Source organism: Ceraceosorus guamensis (genome assembly GCF_003144195.1).
Source record: "Ceraceosorus guamensis strain MCA 4658 unplaced genomic scaffold IE81scaffold_16, whole genome shotgun sequence".
NCBI classification, from domain to species: Eukaryota; Fungi; Basidiomycota; class Exobasidiomycetes; order Ceraceosorales; family Ceraceosoraceae; genus Ceraceosorus; species Ceraceosorus guamensis.
The window spans coordinates 181,914-207,773 of record NW_020290011.1 but is presented as its reverse complement, the minus strand read 5'-3'; the positions used below and the strand labels follow the sequence as shown (position 1 = coordinate 207,773).

At 55.8% G+C, this 25,860-nt stretch overlaps 10 protein-coding genes across 10 annotated transcripts; 4 read left to right on the top strand and 6 right to left on the bottom strand.

Moving 5' to 3' along the window:
• Nucleotides 1-749: 749 nt before the first annotated feature.
• Nucleotides 750-4,113, top strand: IE81DRAFT_333995 (putative replication licensing factor MCM4; the record flags this gene model as incomplete). The annotated part of the gene is made up of 6 exons (XM_025515396.1): nt 750-951; nt 1,031-1,196; nt 1,282-1,433; nt 1,497-3,073; nt 3,138-3,977; nt 4,057-4,113. The coding sequence occupies 6 exons, from the start codon at nt 750-752 to the stop codon at nt 4,111-4,113; spliced, it is 2,994 nt and encodes a 997-aa protein (XP_025371002.1).
• On the bottom strand, nt 4,055-5,517 carry IE81DRAFT_322013 (hypothetical protein). Its single transcript, XM_025513505.1, has 3 exons — nt 5,198-5,517; nt 4,712-5,082; nt 4,055-4,578 (listed from the first exon to the last, which is right to left on the bottom strand). The coding sequence occupies exons 1-3, from the start codon at nt 5,274-5,276 to the stop codon at nt 4,522-4,524; spliced, it is 507 nt and encodes a 168-aa protein (XP_025371001.1). The 5' UTR covers nt 5,277-5,517; the 3' UTR covers nt 4,055-4,521.
• A 553-nt stretch (nt 5,518-6,070) lies between these two features.
• IE81DRAFT_61232 (hypothetical protein) lies at nt 6,071-6,868 on the bottom strand. Its single transcript, XM_025517473.1, has one exon. The coding sequence runs from the start codon at nt 6,689-6,691 to the stop codon at nt 6,131-6,133; it is 561 nt and encodes a 186-aa protein (XP_025371000.1). The 5' UTR covers nt 6,692-6,868; the 3' UTR covers nt 6,071-6,130.
• A 612-nt stretch (nt 6,869-7,480) lies between these two features.
• IE81DRAFT_340492 (hypothetical protein) lies at nt 7,481-10,869 on the top strand. Its single transcript, XM_025515614.1, has 3 exons — nt 7,481-8,670; nt 8,741-10,246; nt 10,323-10,869. Exons 1-3 carry the CDS (start codon nt 7,962-7,964, stop codon nt 10,673-10,675), a joined length of 2,568 nt encoding a protein of 855 aa, XP_025370999.1. The 5' UTR covers nt 7,481-7,961; the 3' UTR covers nt 10,676-10,869.
• IE81DRAFT_346228 (putative GCY1-galactose-induced protein of aldo/keto reductase family) lies at nt 10,733-12,148 on the bottom strand (the record flags this gene model as incomplete). The annotated part of the gene is made up of 7 exons (XM_025516015.1): nt 10,733-11,063; nt 11,141-11,218; nt 11,285-11,352; nt 11,422-11,647; nt 11,745-11,763; nt 11,833-11,899; nt 11,963-12,148. The coding sequence occupies 7 exons, from the start codon at nt 12,146-12,148 to the stop codon at nt 10,733-10,735; spliced, it is 975 nt and encodes a 324-aa protein (XP_025370998.1).
• A 2,012-nt stretch (nt 12,149-14,160) lies between these two features.
• On the top strand, nt 14,161-15,888 carry IE81DRAFT_329221 (FAD-binding domain-containing protein; the record flags this gene model as incomplete). Its single annotated transcript, XM_025515138.1, has 3 exons — nt 14,161-14,700; nt 14,789-15,105; nt 15,192-15,888. 3 exons carry the CDS (start codon nt 14,161-14,163, stop codon nt 15,886-15,888), a joined length of 1,554 nt encoding a protein of 517 aa, XP_025370997.1.
• Nucleotides 15,889-16,760: 872 nt separating this feature from the next.
• IE81DRAFT_61064 (LIP-domain-containing protein) lies at nt 16,761-18,626 on the bottom strand. Its single transcript, XM_025517472.1, has 2 exons — nt 18,086-18,626; nt 16,761-18,025 (listed from the first exon to the last, which is right to left on the bottom strand). The coding sequence occupies exons 1-2, from the start codon at nt 18,539-18,541 to the stop codon at nt 16,853-16,855; spliced, it is 1,629 nt and encodes a 542-aa protein (XP_025370996.1). The 5' UTR covers nt 18,542-18,626; the 3' UTR covers nt 16,761-16,852.
• Nucleotides 18,627-19,702: 1,076 nt separating this feature from the next.
• IE81DRAFT_322006 (NAD(P)-binding protein) lies at nt 19,703-21,464 on the top strand. The gene is made up of 5 exons (XM_025513504.1): nt 19,703-20,240; nt 20,344-20,500; nt 20,571-20,851; nt 20,916-21,166; nt 21,251-21,464. Exons 1-5 carry the CDS (start codon nt 19,840-19,842, stop codon nt 21,355-21,357), a joined length of 1,197 nt encoding a protein of 398 aa, XP_025370995.1. The 5' UTR covers nt 19,703-19,839; the 3' UTR covers nt 21,358-21,464.
• Nucleotides 21,465-21,598: 134 nt separating this feature from the next.
• Nucleotides 21,599-22,862, bottom strand: IE81DRAFT_329218 (hypothetical protein; the record flags this gene model as incomplete). The annotated part of the gene is made up of 6 exons (XM_025515137.1): nt 21,599-21,642; nt 21,683-22,149; nt 22,242-22,303; nt 22,377-22,536; nt 22,680-22,788; nt 22,841-22,862. 6 exons carry the CDS (start codon nt 22,860-22,862, stop codon nt 21,599-21,601), a joined length of 864 nt encoding a protein of 287 aa, XP_025370994.1.
• A 1,930-nt stretch (nt 22,863-24,792) lies between these two features.
• IE81DRAFT_329217 (hypothetical protein) lies at nt 24,793-25,618 on the bottom strand (the record flags this gene model as incomplete). Its single annotated transcript, XM_025515136.1, has 4 exons — nt 24,793-25,005; nt 25,173-25,292; nt 25,357-25,523; nt 25,576-25,618. 4 exons carry the CDS (start codon nt 25,616-25,618, stop codon nt 24,793-24,795), a joined length of 543 nt encoding a protein of 180 aa, XP_025370993.1.
• Between the last annotated feature and the right edge of the window lie 242 nt (nt 25,619-25,860).

Genomic DNA, 25,860 nt, shown 5'->3' with positions numbered 1-25,860 from the left:
CACAAAAAGCGAGCTGTTCCTGCCTAGATGCGGTTCAAAGCAGTCGGCGGTAGTCGTGGTGGGGGTCAGCCGGATGCTGCAACAGCATGAAGGGACGCGCGCGGCAGGTAGCGACTTGAAGTGCTACTTGCGGCTTGGATGAGATGTTTGGATGATTACGACTTGTACATCTGAAATGAGCGATCAACTCAGAATTGCAAGGGTGGATCAAGAAAACGTCGAGCACAGGAGGCTGCGATGCGATGCCTGCATCATCTCGAATCCCATCTACACATCCATACCTCGCGTAAACCTTTCCTTTCCTCGGACGCGCGACTTTTTTGGGATGAGATCTTCGACAAGCCACGTGGCTGACCAATGACTCTCGTGCGAGAGCAACCTGCTTGACGCGACATGCATCAATTTACGCGAACGCGTCTAGAGACGCGTCGAGGGGGCAGAAGACGCGCGTGTCTCTTTGTACGGCGCTCGCGATGTGGCTGCCGCACAGACGAGTCGAGAAGTACGCGCGATGTTATCTGTGTAGGTTGCGCCTGTTGGGCAATGCGCATCACGAAACACGAATGTGGCCATTGAGCAGGCAGGTAGCCGTGTTCGCACCAACACGTTCCCCCACCTTGACTCCTGATCTTCATTCCAGGCAACCACATTCCGCAGCAACCGCACGCTCAGCTGCTGAGATTATTTTGGCGTCCCACCCTCTGTCACCTGTCATTAGCACGCCTGCCATCTCCAAGAAGTGAGCGAGGATGTCTACGCCCGGCGCCAATCCATCGGACGCAGAGATGGCCGACGGCACCAGCACGCCTCATCGCACCCCTGGTAGTCGAGCAGGCGCCATCTCTAGCCCTCTCCAGTTCCCTTCATCCAGTCCTGCGCCCGGACTGGGCGCCACTCCAAAGAGCATGCGCAATGGTCGCGGTGCTTCCAGCGTCGCCCCTTCCTCTGCTCGTGAGTAGTCGCTGCATGTTCTTCTGTCCTCCCCGCCATCACTGACTCGTGCTCAACCTCTCATTGTACTTGGACGCAGGCGGCTATGGCGAATCCTCTCCACTGCGCTTCCCATCGAGCTCCATAGCTGGCACACCTCGAGCTGCTGCGGGCCACACGAGCAACCATGACGATGGGAATCGCAACGCTACCCCCGGCAGCACTGCTCGACAGTCGCACCAGCGAAGTGGACTCTTCTTCGACGAGTGAGTTGTGAGCACCTCTCGTTCTCAGCGGCAGTATAGCTCACCCACATTGCCCGGGGGGGTTCGGCAGCTCTCCACGAAGCAGCCTCTCTACACCCCGTCCCCGCCGCGGTGAGATTCATTCGAGTGCATTGCAAGTATCGCCTGCTGCAATGCGCCAAGCGAGAAACTACGCTGCTCGTCACCAGACCCCTGTAGGCACCGAGGATGGCGCTGCCTCGTCCTTTTCCGACTTTAGTCTGTCTCAAGCAGTACCCTCCGACGGCAACGGCCTCGCAAACGCAGGTGCGCCCGCCCCAGACCAAAAGGTCATTTGGGGCACCACTGTCAGCATTGGCTCGACGATGACCATGTTCAGAGAATTCCTGCGCGCATTCAAGCTCAAATACAGATGGGCTGCTGAAGCCAAGGAGCAAGGCGAGGGGCGCGCAAACAGTCATGCTCGTGTCCCGCCAGGTCGCAAAGTGTCCGAGGGAGAGACGTTGGTGTACGAGAATTACCTTCGACGTATGCGCATCACCGATCAGACCAACCTCAACCTGCGCGTAACGGATCTGGCTGCCTTTGGGCCATCGAAGCAGCTGGCTCATCACCTCATCAAGTACCCGAATGAAGTCGTTCCCATCATGGACCAAGTGCTCAAGGATGAGATGATCGACTTGGCAGAGAGGGACGCTGCCAACGCCCCTCGGTATGGAGGCGGCGCCGTCGAAGAGGCAGAACGCCAACAACAAATATCGGCCGACATGGAGCGGCTGGAGTCGTCGCTCTTCAAAGTCAGAGCCTTCGGCCTGGACGCCATCAACATGAGGCAGCTCAACCCCAGCGACATCGACAAACTCATCACCATTCGAGGTCTCGTCATTCGTTGCACGCCCATCATCCCCGACATGAAGCAGGCCTTCTTCAGGTGCATGGCCTGCAACCACACCATCCCCGTCGAGCTCGATCGAGGTCGCATCACCGAGCCAGACCGTTGCCCGCGAGACATGTGCAACCAGCAGGGCACCATCTCGCTCATCCACAACAGGTGCGAGTTTGCCGACAGGCAAGTCATTCGTCTTCAAGAGACTCCCGACGCTGTGCCGGATGGTCAGACTCCGCACACAGTCACTCTCTGCTCCTACGATGAGCTGGTAGACGTGTCGAAGCCAGGTGATCGAGTCGAGGTGACTGGAATCTTTCGCAGTCAGGCGGTTCGCGTCAACCCTCGTGCGCGCACCCAAAAGAGCTTGTACAAGACGTTTGTGGATGTCATTCACATAAAGCAGGGCGACACGCGTCGACTAGGATTGGACGCCAGCACCCGCGGTGTGGCAGAAAAGGGTGACGCCCGTCGTGCTCAGGCTCTCGGAGTTGGTGGCGAGGAAGATGACGACGCGGACGACGACGGTGAAACGCACACCGCTGAAGCCCTCAACTCCGAGACTGAGCAAAAGATGCGTGCGATTGCGAACCGTCCCGATTGCTACGAGCTGCTGGCAAGAAGCCTTGCACCAAGCATCTATGAAATGGAGGACGTCAAAAAGGGCATCCTGCTGCAGCTGTTCGGAGGAACCAACAAGACCATCTCTTCCGGCGGCGGGGGTGGAGGCCCAAGGTATCGAGGCGACATCAACGTGCTCATGGTTGGTGACCCAGGAACGAGTAAAAGTCAGCTGCTGATGTACGTGCACAAGATCGCCCCTAGAGGCGTGTACGCGAGCGGCAAAGGAAGCAGCGCCGTCGGTCTCACGGCCTACGTCACCAGGGATCCCGACACGAAGCAATTGGTCCTCGAAAGCGGTGCTCTGGTGCTCAGTGACGGAGGTGTCTGCTGCATCGACGAATTTGACAAGATGAGCGACGCAACTCGCAGCGTCTTGCACGAAGTGATGGTGAGTATTGCCGCGAGTTCGAGTGTGATGCGCTTGACTAATCAAAGCTTCCCTGGTGGCGTAGGAACAACAAACGGTGTCGATCGCAAAGGCGGGCATCATCACCACTTTGAATGCCAGGACATCTGTGTTGGCCGCCGCCAACCCCGTTGGCTCCAAATACAACGTCCGATTGCCCATCACGCGCAACATCGACCTTCCACCAACGCTGATCTCACGTTTCGACCTGGTCTACCTCGTGCTCGACAAGGTCGATGAAGCGTCGGACCGACGTCTGGCTCGACACTTGGTGGGATTGTACCTCGAAGATAGACCTAGCACCGCCCCCGGAGCTGACGTGCTTCCCATTGAGACGCTCACGTCGTACATTGGACACGTGCGTGCCAATGTTCATCCAGTGATCTCGGCAGCAGCTGGTGAAGCGCTTGCCGAACGCTACGTGGCCCTGCGAAAAGCGGGCGAAGATCCGCGAAGCTCAGAGCGGCGCATCACTGCTACCACGAGACAGCTCGAGAGCATGATCCGATTGTCTGAAGCCCATGCGCGCATGCGATGGAGCGAGACGGTGGAGGTTCAAGACGTCGACGAAGCGGCCAGATTGATCGCGGAGGCGACCAAGAGCAGCGCTACGGATCCCACCACTGGACTCATCGACTTGGACCTCGTCAACACTGGTCGAGGTCTTGCAGGCCGAAAGCTCGCAAGCGATCTGAGACGAGAGGTGATTAGCCTCATCGACTCGATGGGAGGCGGAACGAACGCTGCGAATGGCTCGACCGCCCCAAACGTATCCGCGCGCGCAATCAGGTATTCGGAGCTGGCAAAAGCCCTGGCGGAACAAAGCACGTATGGATCCGTCGACCCCACCGAGCTGTACGATTTGATGAGGACTCTCGAGACCGAGGTGAGTCGGGGCGCGTTGCTAAAAATTGCATGCATTCATGCTGACAACCCTCACTGCTCTCATATGCGCACATCTCTAGGGCCTCGTCAAGATCGCCGGCAGTGGCGAAAGAAGAACGGTCAAGCGAGTGGGCTGATGCGGATCGAATGCCTTATACTCGTCGTCACCCTACATCTTTTCTTTGCGCTGTTCCATGTGATCTCACGTATTCCTGCCAGCATCTCGCTCGCTTCTGCTGCCCACACCGTCTCGTCGTATGACCCCCTTCCTTTCTCGAAATGCGACGTCTTCATGAGCCCGTGCGCGCCTCCGACTGATCTGAGGTGTCCAATGAAATGCAGTGAGCGCTGACTGTGTGCCAGACCTCTCGGGGCACGGTTCGTGAAGCTGCGGCTCCTGTCGGCGCTACGAACGACCTGGCTCTGGTGCGCTCTTTCAAATCACGAGGATACAGGTTCAAAGAGCAATTGATGGCAATGGATGCGACAAGAGTGTCGAGTGATTGACTAGCGTGAGGAATGTCTGTGCAGGACGATGTTCCGCATCACTTGAGAGCCTGTCCAGACTTCCAGAAGAGGCGCACCATGATGATCACGGTACCCTGAAGCAGGAAAGGCGAGGGGGGAAAATTGTCAGGAACGCGTCTCCTTCTATGTGGGGGCAGTCGAGCGAGCATCCGACCTTGGACCAATCGACGTGAGTGATCCTTTGCTTTTTTTTTTCTGGAAACTCACTTGGAAGACGGCGGTCCTGATGAAGCTTCCACCGCGAGACGAAGTGGTGACGTAGAGGTAGTTGTAGATGACTCTTAGGGCGAGGTAAGCGAGGGTGAGGGAGTTGAGCTCATGAGCTGGCAGCTTGGCGACATTGCCAGCTAGAATGGCGAGACCCCAAGCTCCGAACCACTCGAAGCCGTTTTGCTGAGCAGATTGAGCGCGCAGCACAGCTCCCTCTAGAGGAGTCAGCTGCTTGCCGGAAGCTGCTTGGGCGTTCAGACGCGCGACCCATGCTCGTGGGTTGGTGTTGTCCCAACCCTTTTGAAAGGAAGAGTCGGCGGACTTTTTGCCTCGACGAGACTCGACTTGGTAGATGGACCACCAGTGGGCTGCATTCAAGATTGTGATTTGGGGGATGGGGGAGATGGTCATGATGATCTGATCTTTTGTCAACCGCTGCGCATCTCGCCATTGCTTATGACCTTGCAGCACCACACCACTCACGCAGCGCCGAGATGAAGAGAGCTGCAGGCAGGGCGTGCAGGCTGTAGTTGGTAGCTCCGGGTTGAAAGAGGTCCGCCATGATGGAAAAGGATCTGTGTGGCTCTTACTTGTGGGGTGGATCAGGATTCGATTCGAGGATTGCCACGTTTTGGGACAAGAGTCGATGAGGGTGGTGTTGATGAAGAGAGGAGGAAGCGGCATGCCTACCTTTTGTCAAAGCAACGTGCAGTCCTGACCCCGCATGCTGGTCATTGCTGTCACTCGCGACTTTGAGGCACCTGCACCTGCCCTTGAATCGCGAATTGGCTTTCAGAAGATTGATCAGGCCAGCTAGGAGCGGTGCATGGGTGACATGCGCGCTGCAGCGGTAAATGCGCATGCGCCTTCATCAGCTAGCCGATCAACCGGGTCACCCGCCGTCGCATTCACGCTGCTGCCTACTCACTCGCGAGTCGCGACGTACGTGACTCTGACTCAACTGTTGACAGTCAAGAGTTGCATGCATGCAGCGTGGCTGCACTCTTGACCGACTAAATCACTCAACTCATGGACTCGTGACTGTATGCAGCGCTATACATCGTAGCGTCGATCGCGTTGTGCAGACCTACGCTTTTCAGCCGAGCGGCGTGCCCCTCGAACTGAGCCCATTATGCTGCGATTCGGGAATTGAGATGATGCTTTGAGTTGAAAGCTGGGCCCAGCAGCAGCTGATGCTAGACGATGCGGAAGCTCAGCTCGGCAAGACCCTAATATATACCTCGGACTGCATGCATGGCGGCGGCCGCCTTCACACGCTAGCGTTAGCGAATGCTTCATGTTTTGCGCAACACGTGATGCCTCCTCTTGTTGGAGTCTTGAGTCGTGTTGTTGTTTCGGGCACAGGCTTGATGATTCGTTTCACATTCACGTGATTCGATTCGTGATTCTCGCGTCTCATCGGTCTCCATATTCAAGATTGAATGCCGTTCCACACTCGCGACTGAGGTTCAAGCGTGTCGACCCCCTAGCTGGCTTCCAGACTTGCTCTCCTCTTCTGTCTGCTATCCATGCCCTTTCCGAAGAGAAGAGAAGCCGAACCGGGACGCGCCTAGCCACTCGCAAGGGGCCCATGAACTCTTGACTATATATAGCCGCGCAAATCCTGCTCTCAAGGGCTGCATACTCGTGACTGGTAAGGTGGAGGTGAGGGCTAGCTAGATTCTCCTGAGGAAGAGAGCCGAGCCCATAGATTGACTCGCAGTGAGCAGCACAGACACGCAAGATGGTGGGGACCGCTTCTTTCGACTCTCCACGCAACTTTGAGCCGTGGATGAAAGCCTCATCACGACTGCAGACCGTGGGGGGGCGCATAGGCATGCTACCGTGCGCTAGCCTGCGATCGGATCGCGAGCGCCTCCGGACTCCTGGAAGGTCAGAGAGAGGCAGAGAGGCAGAGCGAAGCTCGCAGGGGAGCGCGCGCTCTTCTGGCTTCTGCTCTTTGCGCTTGAATAGCATCGTCGTCGACGGCCTTGCCCCGCTCTGCGAATTCGTCCGGCTTCAACCGCAGTGTGATGACGGACAAGGTCAGTCAGCTCCGACGAAGAAGTCACAGCAGAGCTGAGGCGCGAGCTCCCGAGCCACGGTCCAGCAGTGAAGCTGTGAAGAGAGGTGCTGCTTGCGAGCGACTTTCAGACACTGTGGTGTCGGACCCCAGCAGCAGCGAGTTCGGAGCCCACTACGGTGACTGGTCGAGTCCTGTGCAAATGCAGTGAGTGGTCTTGCGTGACCTGAGCGTCTGCGTGCGTTAGCAACAAGGTCTCTTCGCTTGCCCCTGATGCGCCGACACAAGATTCCTACATCTTCGTCCGCATGGCCTCGAGCATCGCTCCCGACGACGCCGACGCCGACGCCGACGGTGAGGGTCAATTTCCACTCGTACTTGACCGACTGCAGACAGCGTTGATCCCCAACGACGATCCACGGTTGGACGACGCGCAATTGGCATTCCCATGCGATCCCGAGAAATGTCGGCAAAGCGGGCGCGGAGGCAGGACGAAGCGGAGCTCAAACTCTGCCGAATGAAAGCTCCCTCCCCGCGTTGTGCGTAGCGGATGCATGCAAAGCACACCGCGCAACTTCGTCCCTGCTCGCCTGCTGCATGGATGAGTCGCGCCCGTGCGGGCTGATGATGAGGGTCTGTGCGGGTGCAGCAAGCCACACGCACAGACCTCGGGAGCGCTTTGCAGCGAGCGCGTTTCGTAATCAAATTCTGATTCACATTGTCCCTCTTCGCGTCCTCCTCTCACCACCGACTCATCCCTGGAATATTGCGTCTTCGGCAGCAGTCGAAAAGGCAGCAGCAGATGCGCTTGCCATGCATGTCCGCAATCAAATTCGCGGCTTCTGGAATCAAGGAACAGCTCGGCGAATGGAGGTGACTTTTGCACCCGAGAGGCGCGTGTCGGGAACCAGCGGCAAGGGCAAGCCACAATGAAAGTAATGGCCAAGGCAACACCTTCGCCTATCCATTATGCACCCAATTCCCGCTCATCGTGAGCCGCGACTGCGTGCAATGAAAGGCGCGTTGTTGTCATGGCTACCCGGCTGGCGCCATGTGATAGTCTAGGAGAGAAGAAGGCAGAGTGAGTGTCTGTCAGCCGTAGCAAGCTCCCCGATTGCTCACGGGGCGCAACACGGCAAGCGCGCCGCGAATGGACGCGACTCAATTTTGCCAGCACTTGATGAGAATACCACAAAGAGCTCGCATCTGGCCTATAAAGCGGGAATGTATCAGCGAGAGAACAGCCCGCCTTTTTCTCCAAACCTACATCCTCGCCTCGTTCGAGTACTCCCTTTATCCCTCTCACGCCAAGAGCTCGCAAAGATGGCTACCAAGAGCACTACTACGGTCGCAGCCAAGACTCCGGCGGCTCAGCCACCTAACTCGACAGGTTCAACAGCAAGTGACCCTCAATGGAACAAGGCTGCGCGGCCAACGGAGTCTCCCAAGGCGGGCGCACCCACGATTGGCAAAGCAAGCCAGAATTCGACTTCCGCGGCTGCTACTACAGTGCCAGCCACGGGTCCAGCAGCTGAGAACAAACCCAACCCGACTTCGGCCACATCGGACGCAGCAGCAGGTGAGGCCAAATGGAACAAGGCCACCACGCCAAAAGCGCCTCCTAAGGCGGATGCACCAGCGATCGGCGTCCAAACCAACCTGAGCCCGCCTCCCAGACCCAAGCCAGCTGCAGGTCTTGTCATGCAGCAGAGGCAGGCTGCGTTGCCAAACATTGTCACATGGAAACCCGGCCAGCCACAACCCACGAACAAGCGCCCGCGGGCTCCCACAAAGCTCAATGACAAGCCGCCGCGTGATTTCAATCGCGACTCGGGTGATTACGGCGTCGTCGACTTGGACGCCTTCCTCTCCAACGCCCCCACGCCCCCACCTCTGCCCGTCAGCCGTGTGTATCCCAAGGACTGGCTGAAGAGTGAGTGCCAATTACAATGGCGGCGTGGTCGTGATACTTGACGCTCAAGCTTGGTGATTTTCCCTATTAGATGTCCAGGCATTTGACAGCCTGACGCAAGAGCAGATTCGCAACCACATCGCCGACACATCCTCCAAATATTTCGACCGCCTCAAGGCTATTGCTCAAGCTGCTTCGCTCAAAGACTCCATGGTCAAATTCAGCGCGGCTACCGGCATGGTGTTCCTCGAGCCCACCGACGCGACCAGAAAAGATCCGCGTCGACCACAGGTGGATTGGGACTCGGACACGTTCGAGGCATTGGCAGCTGCTCAATGCGCACTCAATCCTGCCATGCAGGACGCGATACGCAACTTTGGCCTGGAAGGCAAAGAAGTATCCAGCATCGACGGGATCAAAGATGTGGGCGGAGTGTACGGCACAGAAATCGCCTTTGTCTCCATGGAGCCGGACGGCACAGAGTACTGGGCGCCTCGCCCTGGCTATGCCGTCAGGACCAGCACTTACCCGATCGTCCCCGACACCGTGGCGGTCGGTCAGCTGGTGCAGGGTATGGCCTTGGAGAGCAATGACGGTCATAATCCCGTGCTAGCTCACCGCATTAGCGCAGCTTTGCAGAACAACGCTGGCGGGCCCGTCGTCAATCCTGACGTCCTAGGCTGCGTCTCCAACTTCATCTACGGTCTCACAATTCACGAGCTTGCACACTTCTCTCAACATTGCACCAAACCGGTTTGGGATCTGGATTTGCAACACGCAGCTGCAAAATCAGCCTACCGCACCGCTTTGAACCAGGCACAGTCATTGAAACAGCAGAAGGAGGTGTCATATACATCTCCAGCTCGAAACAAGACGGCCACTGTCTCGGAGCACTTCCAAGACATCGGACTGATCATTCAATACCTAGCCGAGACGGCGGCGAGCTGGAATGCCAACGTCGGGATGCAAGCTCCATTTGATAGCCTGTCACAGTGGTTTGCGAAAGGCAAAACTGTCACGGTGACCAACGCGAAGGGTACCATTAGATTTGCCCATTTCGAGTTTGACAAGAACGCCGACGGTGCGGCCTTGAGCGCGTACAAAGCTGAGCTCGAGAGCGCCAAACTGGCTGCCGACCAGAAGACAGATTACATCAACGAGCTCGCGAGGCTGGTCGATCTGGCTGCAAAGTGGGCAGGCTTGCGCATCGGCTACGAGCATCAGCTTTCGAAACAGGCCTGCAACCTTGTCAGGCTGGTCAAGCAGCTCGACGTTGCACACGTCAACCAAAGGGACGTGAAAGCCCCGCGCGGTCTGGACGTTGTGACTGACTTTACCACCTATGTCGCAAGTTTCTACGGGGCGGCTCAGCAGAAGACCATCCAGGCCATGCAAACTGAGCTCAAACAAACGTCTACCGCGACGCCCGATACGCCCGAGGCGAAGCGCCGCCAAGTGATGGCAGAGATCATGAAAGATATCGAGCCGGATTTGAAACGAGCTGCAGAGCTGGAGCGCGATGGTGGAAAAGACCCCGTCAAGCTGGCACAGCTCCGCGAGCTACGCGCCATTCGCTACGAGACCGTCTTTGAATTCGGTGAGTGGGGACCTGCGCAGCGACTCCGTTTTCCGGCGCATCAATGTCGACCAATCTCTATCTGTGACTGTGACAGGGGCTTCCGAGAGATTCTTCAATCTCTTTGCGATGGAATTCCACGCCGAGCTCAACAAGATCTCCAAGGGTGCTCCGGAAGAGTTTCTATTGAACCCCAAGCGCGAAAGAAGGGAATATGGCGCTCAGCTTCAAGAGAAGGAGGGCGACCTCAATTTTCGACTGCCGCGTGGTGTTAAGCGGCCAGGACGTCTGCCTACGGAGAAACAACTGGGTATTTTGTTCAGATATTCGATCGAGGATCGACATCTCTACGAAGATGACAAGGCTCCAGAATTCCCTGCAGACCCTTATGGAAGCTTCAAAGGCGCTGCACTTCCACCTTGGGCACCGTCCAAAGCCAAAGCTCCATAAGAGACCCTGAAGCGACGCGCTCCTTTTAGTGCTGTGACGACCAGCTACCGTCTTCGTTCAAGCCGTTTCAAAACCGATGTCCCAGCCAAGTTGTTGGAGTGTCCATCCTCCCGCGGTAGAATTTTCCTTCGACCACGCAACGTTGCACAGACGTGTGTGCTTGCCATCTTCCTTGTGCAGCGTATCGATCCTCTTCACTTCTTCGTCTGTGAGCGTGATTAGCGTGATGTTCTGCACCTGCCGCTCAGGGTTGGTCGATCGCGGATTGACTGAGAGGCCGTTGGCGATGGCCCAGGCGAAGATGACTTGAGCTACCGTTGCGTTGTGCGAGGCGGCTATAGAGTTGAGCAGGTCATCCTTCAGCAGTGGCGAGTTAGACTGTCCGAGACTGTCGCGGGCATATTCACGTCAGCCCACAAGAAAAAGCCAGAAAAAGCTCGAGCAAGCCGCAGAGTGTGTACTCACGGGCTGTAAAGAGAGGTGTGAATCTTGCGCTCGTTGCTCCACTGCACAAGCTCGGCTTCTGGGAGGTATGGGTGGCCCCTGGCGATAGTGGGAAGGCGTCAGCGAGTCTGCCACGCATGCTAAGCGGCACTGTTGCTCACTCACTCGATCTGATTTACTGCTGGTACCACCTCTGCATGTTTCAAAAGCTCCGTAAAGGTCTTGATCGAAAACTATCGCGAGCGCGCCCAACGTGAGATGCGCAGACCAAATATCAGAACTTGCTCGGCGCGCAAACCCACGTTGGAAACACCGATGGCTCTGACTTTTCCGTTTGACGCTTTGTAAGCTTTCTCCATCTCTTTCCATGTGCGAACATAGTCTGGGAGCTCATTGCCGCTCGACTGATCGGAGAAAAGGGCGCCGGTGGATTGGTCCACGCCTTGTGGCCAGTGCATCAGGTACAGATCGATCTGACCTCCGAGCTTTTCCAGCGAGCGAGAAAGAGCGCCAGCGACGTCGTGGTGTCTGCAAGTCGAGAGAGAGAGAGGGGGGGAGAGAATGGAAGCCTGATGTGAGCACTAGCCTCCGTAGCCATTGCCTCGTCGCAGCACTCGACACTGACTCTGAATTTGCAAGCTTGGCTACGAGCGTGGCGAAAATAGTGAGCGATCATTGCGTCTCTCTTCAATAGATTGGAGCACGCTGCTCACTCGTGACAAAGAGCTGATCGCGAGAAAGTCCCGACTCGGCAATCACTTGCCCCACGATGGCTTCGTTCTGCAGTGGAGACTGTTCAGCTTAACCCTCAAAAAGGCAAAAGATTGCTGCGTCGATGCGTACCTTGTACTGCGTGGCGGTATCCAAGCCCCTGTAGCCGTTGCTGATGGCCAGATCTAGATTCTTGCCTTCGCCCTCAAAGTCACCCTGCCAGCAGCCCATTAGCACGGCCGGCATCTTGACCCCATTGTTGAGCGTAAAGTACGGCACTGGTGCGGCCTTGGGGGCTTCTGATGTGGGATGGGACATGTTGGCAACGATCTGGATGATTCTTAGGGTTGGCGAATAGGAAGAGCGTGCGTGGTGCGATGACGGCGATGGCAGTGAGTAGATGAGGTGCTGCAGCCCTTATATCGGCGTGTGGACTGATGGAGATGTGGCAAAATGCTTGAAGAGATGTGGAGGATTAATGGCCATGTCCAGCTGACCACTCACGCGTTAGCTGGCTGGAAGGAGGGACATATGCCCGGTGATCCAAGCTCAAGCAGGACGGATGAACCAGCGCGACTTGCTGATCCGCTGCTGCTCGTGACCGTGATCGAGTGACTCCGCACGGAACATCCTATGCTGTGCGTGCATGCGAGCGGCGCGGCCGATATACGCTGATGCTTATATATAATGCGCGTCGGCCGTAACCCGCGTGCGTTCGAACGAAAAATCGGGTGTGCTTGATGCTTACATTTATCCGGGCGACCGCAAGCACTCTTGACTTATAACCATGCTGGTAGCAGGCATCAAGTGCGCGGTGCACCGGCCAGCTTCGCTCGAGAACATACACTATATATATGACCGGCCGGCGTGATTCATGTGTCTGACTCACTTCACAGCGCGCCCGCACCAGCCGCTGTAGCCATGCATGATGCAGACTGCTCGAAGTAAAGAGTGCATCTCGGAACAATCAATCCATGCTTGCCCGCGACATGCATGCATAGGCCCGGGAAGCAGTCATAAGTGTGAGTCGTGCATGGATCATGGCCTGCCATGGCTGCCTATAGTGCTGCACGCGTGCTCGATCTGTCTTGGTCGGCGCTGCCTATTCATCATTTACTATTCACGATTTATATAGTGGCAGACTTGCAGTTAAAGTCATCGCGATCTGCAGAGCAATCTTGAATGCGGATGGATGATCTGCAATGTGAATCGCGTGAACACAATTTTCGAAATCACAGCGCGCTCATTCTTCTTGCAGGCATGCAAGGAGAGCTCAGCAGACGAGCAACCTTTGCTCGTCATTGGCTTTTCTGCACGCTGCTGGCTGCTGCTGGCGAGGCACACAAAGACTCGGGTACCTCAGGAGCGACTTGGCGCAAAAGGTACGGGACAATCGTGGGTCTAGAGTGGATGCCTATGTACATCCCTTCGGTACCTGGCGTCGGCGATAGGTGCCGCGCTGCTTGACTCGGTGACTGTTGGTACATTCAAGATTGAGCATGGCCGCACCTTCAAACAGACACGAGTCACGAGTAACGGCACCTTTGCCATCAGGACAAGGTCAAGGCGGGGTCGTGCACAGACTCAAACTCGACAGATCCACTCACGACTCCACGCCTGATCTTCATGGCCGGCCGGTGATCTGCATAGCAGTGAAAGCGTACACCATCGTAGTTGCGTCCCTCACTCTCTTCTGCTGCGTTCGTTGGAGCACCGCGACTGTTGTGATTAGTGCGCCCAAGTCGAAAACTAATGAACACTTCCGCGGGTTCCGAGCTTCCCTGCAGCGGAACTTCTCCCACCATCTCAATCCTCGCAGCCAGCAGCGATGTGGTGCAAATGCAATGCATAGCTGCAGGCCAAAAAAGCATGGTCACGCGCGGGACAGTGAAGTGCCACCTCGGCTTGGGACTCACGCATCACTCTTCTGTTGTGACTACTCTGCCTCCATGAGGAAGGGTTCGCATCTCGAGGCCTTCCTCCCACTGTGGTGCATCCTGCAGCCCCGGCTCCCAATCGTGATCCTTATCCTTCCACCGCTCCTGTGGCTGCCCGTCCCATCCATGAAATCATGCTCAGCGGCTCTTCTCCTGTCCTTCCCCGCGTCGGAGCTGGGACTTGCAGCTTTCGGTAGTGGCCTCGCTCGCATGTCCCCTCGCTGCATTCAGCGGTGCGGTCCGCCATACGTCGTCTTTGGCTTCCTCTTTTAAGCAAACATACAATCAAGCTTCTCCTCTTTTCGGACCTGCCCTTGCTCCTTCACTACCCCCATTTCCCGCTTTCTTTGGGCCACGGTCCGCTCTGCTCCGGTCCAGTCCAGTCCAGTCAAGATGACATCCTCACGAAGCTTGACCGCCTTGTTGGCGCTTCTAGCTCTCAGCCTCCCCCTGCTCGCTACACTCATTCCCACAGCCTCTGGCGGCATCGCTGATCAGGCCATCAGGCGCACTGTTGCTCCTAGGTTCTTCAATGCTACCAATCTGGATGCCTGCAAAGCCATCGAAGCTGCCATCGACCGCACCGCAACACCAGTCTCCACCCTCGAATACTTTGGCGGCTTCAACTACTTGCTCTCGACCGGGCGGTACATCAGCTCGGCAGCCAATACCCCCACGTGCGTCTTCATCCCTACCACGCCCAAGGACCTCGCCAGCGCCGTCAAGATCATTGGCCAGAAGCGAATCTCCTTTGCAGTCTCGAGCGGCAGACACGCCTCCAACGCTGGCTTCTCCTCCACCACCGGCGTCGAAATCAGCCTAAAGGGCTTTCAGCACGTTACGCTCAGTCAGGACAAGTCTTACGTCGACGTGGGAAGCGGCAACATTTGGGATAACGTGTATGCCGCACTGGAAGGATCTGGCTACAACATCGTGAGTCTCATCGACGTGTGTCCAATGCACGCCCTCCATCGCGATCGCGTGCGCTGATCAGCACTCTTTACAATCTGCTTGCTCACAGGTCGGAGGACGCGTGACTGGCGTAGGAGTCGGCGGCTTCATCACGGGTGGAGGCGGTTTCAGCTGGAAGACAAATCAGTACGGTCTGACCATCGACACGCTCCTGCAAGCAGATCTGGTCACACCCTCTGGCAAAGTACAAACCGTCACTGCTGCTTCTGACCCGGATCTCTTCTGGGCCATCAAGGGAGGCGGCAACCGCTTCGGGGTGATCTACAATTTCAGATTGAAGAGCGTTCCTCAGGTCGCGCAGGTGTGGGGAGGCTTGAGAACGTACACCCAGGATCAGCTCGACAATGTCGTCCAGGCGACGTACGAGTGAGTCGATTTCGAGAGCAAGAAGACGAGCAAGTCTGCTTTTCAACCTGTCGCTCACGGTCTCTCGATTGGGTCTTTGGCTGCAGCTTTGCTGTCCACAACAAAGATCCCAAAGCGCAGGTGATCCCAACCATCAATCACGTGCTGGGTCAACCTGGAGTGTCTTTGCTGGCCTTTTATGACGGACCTACGCCGCCTGCCGATGTCTTTGCCGCATTCAACAAGCCCGGCTTCAATACCTTTACTTCTGACTGGAAAACTCGATCCTTCGGCGACCTTGTACGTTCGTCGCCTTCGAACGCCACAGCTGGTCAGAGAGGTGCTTTCCACTCTGTCACTTTCAAGTCCTACTCCATTCCCATCTTGCAGCAAATCGTCAACCAGACCCGCTACTACGGCTCTCAGCAGCCTTTCCACTCTGGCGTCTTCACTTCGTACGATGTGGAGCCTTTCCTGCCCAACTATGCGGCAGGCACCAACAAAGGAGGTGCTTGGCCCCACGACCAATCTCCACTACCTCTGAACATTTACTTTACTTGGCTGAACCCTCTGGACGATGCATTCTGGGCCAAGGAGATCAAGAAGACGGCAGCCCTTTTGCGAGCCCAAGCTGTCAAGGAGGGCCAAAACCTTGACGATGTCTACTTGTACCCCAATTACGCGATTGCGGGCACCAGTTCAAACAAAGTCTACGGTCCTCAGAGCGCGCAGAGGCTTCGAACGCTCAGAAAGAAGTACGATCCAAAGAACGTCATGGGCTTGACCACATACTTCGAGTTCTGAGCTCATGATACCACTATTGCTTTGTATTGATCACTTGCGGATTGTCTCGTAAATTTACTGCACCTCATCACTGCCAGTGACGCGGTATTCGATCTCCTCGCGAGCTCGCCTGGCGAATGAAAACCTTCAAAGCTTCACGAGTCTCATGACGAAGAGCCAGGTGCAAGGCCAGCGAGGCATTCTCAAAACGTCTGCTTGCTGATTGGAGTGACTTGAGCTGACTAGCACCTCTGACGTGTGAAAGATTGAAGGCGATACCGATGCACTCATTCGCGAGAAGTCCGCCAAACGCCAATCCCAACTACAACGACCACGCAACCTCTGTATCGCTTCGGTACCACTCGAAGGCCCAAGCTCGGCGGGCATGAGGGCGGTTACACGGTCATACGTTCACGTAACCTATAAAAATTCCCTTCCTTTTGGTCTGCTTTCACGATCAGGTCCCATACCGACGAAGGCCGCGAGATGCTGCCCCACGCAACCTCACAGCATTTCATGACACATCAACCGCAATGTGCGAGCCGACTTGGCGATGCACGACGTGTCCGTTGGACTTTCAGCGCGCAGGAGTGGACCCCAAGCATACAGCAGTCACGAAAATGACCATTCCGTTGCAGACGATGGGCTCGGAGATGAAGCAAAAAGCATCGCATTTGGAATTCAGAACCACGCAATTCTGTTGGTGGTAAGTATAGCACAGGGCACTAGGCCCCGTAAGGTGCGCCGCACATTTGTCGCCGGCGCAGTACAACAGAATCGAAAGCTAAAGTCCAGTCGGTAGGGAAAAAAGGAGAAAAATTCGACAGGGAGTCGCCCCTTGGAGAGTGAAGGAGAATCAGAGTTCGCAACTGCGCTGGCAGCGTGCGAGTCTTGCACACGCTTGTCTCAATTGAAGGGAAACACATTCTGAGGTCCGAGAAGTGGGTCTCAGTGTGAAAGCAATGGGGGAGTGGGGAGTTGAGTCTCAAATCGCCGTGCGAGCCCGATGTTTCGTCGACCTCTTCCGCAGTCTCCCAGAATCTCCTCCCCTTCCGCCCCCACCAAGGCCACCGCCGGCAGGAGACCCTCCGGCCATTCCCCCTCCGCCAAGGCCACCGCCGCTAGGAGGACCTGCTCCCATACCGCCTCCTCCGAGGCCACCGCTTCCAGGAAGACCGCCACCCATTCCGCCTCCACGGCTCCCGCCGAGGCCACCGCCACCTCCCAGCCCGCTTCCACCACCAGAAGGCCCTCCCCCCATTCCGCCTCCACCACGGCTCCCGCCGAGGCCACCGCCACCAAGAAGTCCACCACCTCCTGCAGATCCAAGACCGCCCAGGGAGCCTTGATTGTCGTCTCCGTGAGTGGTGTCAGTACAACCTGTCTGATTATTCTGACCTCCAAAAGTCTTTTCAATGAAGTCCATTTGGCCTGGAAGGCTTGCAGTGAGCTCGGACTCGTGATCTCCATCAGGATTGACAGAAAATTCGATTCGTGCTCCTGCTGCGCACTGCTTCTTGACGTAATCTTTCATTGGCTTGATGGGCACCACCACATCCTTCGCGCCGTGAAAAATGTAGTATGGGATGCGGCTGCCAAGATTATCGCGGCGTCCTCTTGCGCCCAGGTACATTGCCAGATTTGCTTGCTTGATCATAGGCTTGTCTAGGAACCTTTCGCCGGATTTGAAATAACTGAAGATGGAAACATTTTTGTACGTTTCGAGGATACTCTGCAGGCAGCCGCCATCGGTCTTGACAGTGTCGAAAGCTTGCAAGCCTTCTGGTTTCAAATCTTGCTGGTAGAATCGCAAGACGCTTGGATATGCATTCGCAACACCAACTAGACCCGCGACGATGATGCCGGCACCCTCTGTGCCGTTCAGTCTGCGCGCTTCCAGTTCGTGACTGATGGGCACACTGCCAAAGCTGGCTCCAACGAGCTTGACGTTCGGTGCATACTCCTTGTGCAGCTGAGCTGCCCAGGCGGTCACCAGACCGCCAGCGGCCTGGCCAGTCATGATGGCTTTGTAGTCCGACGCGCCTTCAACGGTGGGCTTATGACTGGCCATTGCGGTGATGGAATCCAGAATTGCGCGGCCTCCCTGAGGACCGACGCCAACAGCTCCCTGGGAGCCGCTATAGTCTGAGGTGACGACCTGCGCACCGACACGTGTGTCAGCGAGATGGGCCATCGGCCAAGGCGAGCTACGACTCACGTAATATCCTTTTTGCAATAGCTGGCTGATGAAGATGCCAGGCTGTTCCTGTCCGGAGTTGCGCGGCTCCTTGCGATTCCCTTCGATAAGGCCAAACGAGACAGCACAGTCCCTGGCGGGCGCTTCGGCGTACAAGCTATGGGCGACGATCTTCGGCGGACCATCCAAAGCTCTTCTGGGGCGGAACAAAGTAGCCACGGTTGCATCTGGCTTGCCCGTAGCATCTGTTGTACGGTACAGGACCTGATAGCTGGAAGTGAGGAGCAGCCGTGAAATGTAACGATTCATGTCGCGGGTGACCTCGCGAGCCGCGATAATGTCGCCATTCTTATATTGATTGACGTTTCCGGGCACCTGATAGAAGTCGTCTTTGCTGGGTAGCGGGTAAGGGTCGGCCGCTACGAGCGTGCAAGCGATGGACAAAGTTGCAAGGAGCGACCACTTGGCGAGCTTCATCGTGTTCACCTAACAACAGGCTAGCCGAGTGGAGTGGTGGAGGTGGTGGAGGTAGTGGTAGTGGTCGAGGCGAGAGAGCGTAGCTGGGCGCACTTTTTGTGGTTGAGATGGTCGTGAGAATGTGACGTGCGGGGACAGCAGAATGGTCTTTTTGCACTTGTAATGTACGCTCTAGGGATCGATTTGGCCTACACTCTGGTCGAGATCAGGTGCCGCGAGCGTTGCAAGGGCGGAGGAGCGCGCGTCCTTCATCCTAAAGAATGAGTTCGAGGTACGGTTGGTAGATGAAGGCCGACGTACAGCGGGCAAGTGTATGACTTTGCGATGCGATGCAGGCCGCTCGCCACAATCCATCCACCTTCTACCTGCCCAGCGATGTGTTGTGGTGTGACGGTGAGGGACTGAGGACTGAATGGGCTCTGACGGTTTGCCCGAAGCCAAGGTAAAGAGGATGGATGGGATGACCTCTACGCGCCTCGAGGCTAGCGTGGACGACTAGCCAGAGGAGAGTCCGGGTGCTTGTTGCTTCCATCGGGCCGCTCCTGCGTGCCACACTCTGCCTTCGTCAGCTGCGACACTTCATTTGCATTTCAGAACCATCGAATTGACTTCGTTCGGGGAAGGATTTGGTCTGACTGACGTCTCGTGCTAGCAGGTGGACGGCATGCACCTATCAAAGAATCACCATCGTACTACTACTGCTGGCATCGTGTGACTTCATATTGCGAAGCCGGGATGCCGCCACCTCTGCCTCATTACGAATGCCGTCGGGAGTCATCCAGAAATTGCTGCGCTGCACCCCGACCATTGACTGAGGCAGCTACGTTGGCTCACTTGGCAGTCTGAGTGTAGCTTCGATGCTGCGACGCTGGGTCAACAATAATCTGAATGCGAGTCACAGTCAAAAGTCACGAGTCAGAGTCTGAGTCAAGAGTTGATTGAGCTCATCATGCTTTTGAGCCCATCAAAAGAACTTGGATCACACGTGATCACTTGTTCCGGTGCGGAAGGGGGCCGAGTGCCGAGCGAGCGCCGAGACTCGGCACTCGGCCCATGTCCACGCCGATGCCCGCGCCGATGCCCGCGGGTGTATGGAAAACAAAAATCTGTTGTTGATCATGAGTTGCGCGTTGTGAGCTGCAGATTCACATTTGCTCGCGATGCCCGCGGCGACACGAAAGCTTCAACAGTCACACGACACCACGCTTTCTCGAGGTACGGCGCAGCGCAAACATCCATCTCACGGCTCAATCAATTTGGTTTTCTTTTAGAAGCGGCCCTTCGTCACAGCAGCCAGCATGTCGTCGTCCTCTCCCACACAAGCATCCCTCATTCAGCTTGGCAACTCCTACAGAGGTGCTGGTAAACGCGAGTCATCGTCCAGCGATGCCAAGCAGCAGCAGCATAGGCACGCCATCAAGCAAGTCGCTGCGGGAGAGCAAAGGTTGGATGGGTGGAGCGTCGCTATAGATGTGGTGGCCAGCGGACTTTGTGGCACCGACTTGCACTACCTCGGCCAGGACGTTGGCCTGGGTCACGAGGGTGTGGGTGTTGTGTCTGCCTTGGGATCCGCCCTGCTGCAAGATGATGGCGCGGAAGCCAAGAAGCTCGGCTTGAAGGTGGGAAGCAGGGTTGGCTGGGGCTACGTGCAAGGCGCATGCTTGGCCTGCTTGCCGTGTGTTCAGGGAGTCGACACCATGTGAGCGCAGTGATGCATCGCCATATCGCAAGCTCAGATGACGGGTCCTTGACTGCGCCCCACTCGCATGCTCACCTTACCACACCTCCTTTCAAATCTACAGGTGCCGGACTCGCAAGCTCTATGGCGTTACCAACAAGCATCAGGGCAGCATCGGTGACGCCTACGTCGTCGACGCCCGCTTCGTACACCTCATCCCTGACGCGCTGCCTCTCGTGTATGCCGCCCCTCTGCAATGTGCCGGCGCGACAGTCTTTGGTGTGAGTGCATTGATCACTCAGACATCTCGAAGCTCTTCTCACACGCATGCGTTGTGCACCACATCTGCAGGCCATCCATGCCTGCGCGGATCTAAAGCCGTGGCACCGCGTAGGAGTGCTAGCTATAGGCGGCTTGGGCCACTTAGCAATTCAGTACCTGTCCAAGATGGGTTGTCACGTGGTCGTCTTTTCCACCTCGGACTCCAAACGGGAGGAGGCTTTCAAGCTCGGAGCGTCCGAGTTTGTGGCTACCGGAAGAGACAACAAGGAACTCAAGTCTGCGATTAAGAGCGCAGATTGGAAAGGTAGTGTGGACTACCTCTTTGTCGCTAGCAGCGTCCAACCCGACTGGTAAGCGCAGGATGAACTTTTGCTCACAACGTATTGTGGCCTTACAGAAGCTCTGCCTGCACAGGGATACGTATCTACACCCTCGCATTCTCTCTTCGCGAGCCACAGTCATCCCGCTGAGCGTCAGCGCAGACGCTCTCCACATCAAAGGATACCAGCAGCTGATTTCCAAAGAGATTCGTATTCAAGGCTCGATGGTTGCCAGTCGGCCCGTGCATCGAATCATGCTCGACTTCAGCGCCAGAACGCGCTCGTGGCCGTGGATCGAGCTGCTGCCCATGTCGCCTGAAGGCGTAGAAGAAGCGGTCAATCGGCGTGAGTGAACCGTTGACGTACGGTCTCCGATCCAGCTTACAATCTACATGTACTGAAATAACGCAACCTCTCTGGACCTCGCAGTCGACGCTGGACAAGTCCGGTATCGCTTCGTTTTGCAACATCCGACACACAAGGACCCGCTCTTTCCGGACCATGTTCCTGGGCCTGCCTTGCAAAATAAAATCTGATCTGCCTGCCGCGTCTCCTGAAATTCATGTATCTGCAAGCCGCCACTGGCATGGTCTCTACTCGTTGCAGATGTAATTTGAATTAGCATCTGGAATGACGATGGGCTGAACGCGGCTGCGATCCGCTTGAAGGGTGATTCTGGACTCCAACGCGCGCTACAATCACTAGGGGACAAGCACACTTTTCTGCATCACTGCATGTGCATGCTTTGCAAGGGGAAGCAACCCAATCTGCACATCATCAAGACCCTACAAGGTTGAGGTGTTCCAACAGTTGACAAGGAGCTGCAAGTTGTTGAGGGCTTGATCATCAGAGCTTGCAAACCTTGTCTGCTCCTCAACACGTTGCGCTTGCTGGTAAAGTGGTGCAGCCCAAGGTACGGCCGCCTCACGTTGAGCATAAACGCTTTGGCCACTGCGCGACAAGTTTTTGGGCAAGTGGGCTTGACCCCATCTTCATGGTTGTGGTTGATGATGAAGCACTTGTCTGAAAGGTCGAATGATAGAATAGGGACGCCTTCTGAGCTGCGCACCGTGTATGCCAAGTAGCAGGCAGACAATTGTCTCAGTTTTGACGGAGAGTGGGCCACTAAAATCTGAGGAATGTGTGAGAATGCTTGCCAGTTACAAGCAGCAGGTAGCTCAAGAGAGCGCGCGTAGATGGAAGCTGGAACTGGTGACCCTTTAGCAGCAACCATATATGCTATGATGCCGGAGGTCAAGGCTGGGTAGCTGCCAACACGAACAAGTATCTGCTCACTGAGCTTGGTGGCAAATCCCTCTCCACTTTTCCTGGAGCAATCACTGATGAGAACAAGTGGGCAGACCTCCCCTTGTCCGAGAGCAAGAGGCCGAGCAAGTCTGCTTTTGAACGCGTTGCTCACGGTCTCCTGATTGGGCCTTTGGCTGCAGCTTTGCTGTCCACAACACAGATCAGTTGCAAGTACTACAACCAAGAGAAGCAGGAAGCATTAGAAGAACAAGTGCTGCAGACTGCTGGAGAGTTGGGCTTCCACAACCTTCAAGTTGATGCTTGCCATCCTGATCTGATGACACTTTGCAATCTTCAGGCAGCATTGAAACCAGATGACAACAACAATGCCATCTTTGTTGCTGGATTGAGCAACTATTGCGCATTGTGTCTTATCCCCCAACATCTTTTTGGTTGCAGATGAAGCCCTTCACAGCTTTGGAAGGGAGCTGGTCCATGTGTTCTAGGATGCTAGTCATCCACTCAATGCCACTCCTCAAGTGCTGGATATTTTGGGCATTCCCAAGGTGCCTGTCCAGCAACTCCCCCCCACCGCCCACTTGCTGCAAACCAAGAGTAGAAGCTCAAGGACTGGAAGCTCCCAATCTTTGCGCTCATGTCCTTCTTCTGGCTCAAATTGCGCAGCCCAGTGCCCCTGATCACAGCAATGTCCCTTTGAGCTGATTCCAAGGATCAAGAGATTCATGTGAACAGTGCAATTGACATGCTCACCGCTGCAATCTATCTTGCACATGACAACAATCAGTTCACCACAACAAACAAGGAGCAACTCATCAACATCATCAATGGCTTGCTGCTACCAGCGTCCCTTCCTTAAAGATCAAGCAAATTACTTCAATTTTTGACAATAGCACCATGCCACCACATATCAAACTCAATGGTTGGGATGGTAGAGAGTACCATATGCTGCCCAGCCAGAACATTGTCAATTGCAATCACATATATGCACATTTTGTAAGCCAATACAAGGTGCCTGGGACCAGCAAGCTTGTACTTGGCGGTAGGATTCAAGCGCAGCTCGATATCAACCATCGCTCTTGGGAACACGCACCTTCTTCAACATTGCCAAGTCTGCTCTCAGGGTAACCACCACCGGGCAGGAGCAGAGGTGGTGTCTCACCAGTTCTTTCTACCAGAGCAGAATGAGAGCGGGAGGCAGAAGCGGAAGAGGAGATTGGGAGCAAGAGTGGGAGGCGGGAGCGGGAGGCGGAAGCGGAAGGGGAGAGTGAGAGTGAGATTGATAACAATCAATCAAGCGAGCTTGTGAGCCCAGCTCTTGAGGGTCGAAGCTGCTTTGCTGGATCCGGGTGAAATGGGTCCAGAAAGTTGGCAAAGAACAACTGGCCAGCGAGGACAACCAGAACAAGAGGCAGAGGAGACTGGCTCCTTGTAAAGCGTCGGGCTGGTTGCCGTGTTGTTGCCGGTGACATTGCCAGCTCGCGCAAGACGTCATGTGGCAATCCAACAGCATCCTTGTCCGTGCATTCCACTGTTGCGGGCAGAAGGCCAACAAAAGGCGGGCCAGCTGCAGGTGTGGCGTCGACGGCGTTCGAGATTGAGGCGAGCGCGGGGTCGACGTCACCTGATGTGGCGTCCAGGGGAATTGGTGCAGGCACAGAGTGCGCCGACGCTGCAGCGTCAAGGGCATTCAGAAGATTATAGACCAACGAGGACGGAGTCAGTTGGCGCTACGCTAGACCGAGCTGCTGAAAAACAATGTCGAGCTGGGACAGAATGACGCATAGAGTTGCTGACGCATCAGAGGCAAGGAGAGGAGGGTGTTCAGCCATGCTCGTGACGAGATTGGGACTCCACATAAGTCTGCCATGGTGCATGTCCATGAGCAGCTCCATCCACGGCGCACTGCACATCTTGTGATTGATGAGATTGAGATTGTGACGCAGAATGCTGCTGCTCTCAGGGCAGCCACCACCGGGCAGTAGCGGAGGTGGTGTCTCACCGGGCAGTAGCGGAGGTTGTGTCTCACCAGGCAGTAGCGGAGGCGGTGTCTCACCAGGCAGTAGCGGAGGCGGGGAGGTGGTGTCTCACCAGTCCTGCTAAGGACAACAAGAGCATCAAAAACGAGGTCAAGGAACAGGTCATGCCTGTTGAGCCAGAATCAATGCTCACCTGCAAAGAACGACGCTGTCGTGCCAAGTCTGGCAAGAAACGTTGCGCTCGCAAGGTCAAGTACTCGCGAGCGCAAGCGCCCAGGAGACAAGCTCGGAGGTGGGCAACTCTTACGAGTTTGCCAGGCGTTACTGGGGGGACAAGGTTCTCGGAATTTGGCCTTCTTCCTTGTCGTCATGATGGTGTCTCACCAGGCAGTAGTGGAGGTGGTGTCTCACCAGGCAGTAGCGGAGGTGGTGTCTCACCAGGCAGTAGCGGAGGTGGTGTCTCACCAGTTCTTTCTACCATTGCTTGCAACAGCATCATAGGCTGAGCCCTTATTCCTTACTGGCCTATCCCTTTGTCTTTTGTGCCCCCAAGTGCAAAGAGCACATTCTTGCCTAACAAAAATTGAATAAGCCGCTGCACGCAAACCATTTTGCCCAATTGGGTTCATCCCCCACGCTCAAGTGAGTCACATGTGGCGCACATAGTTAGGCAGGCACGCACGATTGAGATAGCAAACAATCAGTGCTGAGATCTACTTTTTACTCTCAATTCTGCAAGCTCAAGCCAAAGAACAAAGCTAAACCAAGAGCAAAGCGCCCTTTGTTCAACATGCCAGTGCTCAAGCTGCGCCCTCTCCCACCTACTGCAGCTCCACCTCCAAAGCCTGTGGACCAAGAGCTTGCTGCCTTGAAGGTCAAGGAAGCCCAAGCAAAGAAGGAATTTGACTTGATTTGCATGAAGTGGAAGAACGGCGCAGGCTAAAGGAGCCTGCTGGGTGAGGACAAAGAGGTCAGGACAAACTTTAAGCGCAAGCAGCTTGCTGGGGTAAAGAAAAAGTGACCATGGCTAAAAGAGCTCATGCTGCGCCGCAAGAAGGAGTTGATGGAGAAGGACTCTGCTTGCAAGTTTGCTGTTCCATCATCACCTTTGCAGTTTGCTGTTGAACAGCAAATTTGCGAGCAGAGTCCTTCTCCGAGATGCTTACAAGCACCTCATTGTGACTTGCGTGGCAAGAGCTTCTGTGATGGTGAAATCTGAGTGAACCCTTTCACAAAGCATGCGCGCATTGCGCATGCACGAGATCAAGCATTGCCGTTGGGAGCACGCACCTTCTTCAACAGTGCCAAGTCTGCTCTCAGGGCAATCACCTCGCTGGTGAGTGCCGCAATGGCGGAATCCTTCGAAGAGACAGATCCAGCATTCGCTTCCTTGATCTCCTCGCTCAGAGTAATCATCATTGAGGCGACCAAGGGCAACAAGTTGCCCTCGATGAAGCCTTTGCCGCCCTCGGCTCCAATTCAAGGCGCCTGGGACCAGCAAGCTCGTACCAGGCAGCCAGTGCAGAAGCAACAACACTAAAGGCCTGCACATTGCAGCCTTCTCTGCGCCAGTTGTAGGTCCCTCTCACAATCTGCTGGGTAGCATCTTGTTTTGTGGAACAGCAGCAAACGGCCTGGCAGGTCCATTCATGGGCTGTTACGCGGATCAGTGCGCTTCAGAGGCTGGGCATTCGCCTCCACGTCGAAGTCCAGCCGGGAGCCGAGCGATGTCAACTGATGGGGGCGTAGCGAGCACTGAGTAGGCCGAGCTAGGGTTCACGCCGCAGGTTAGCC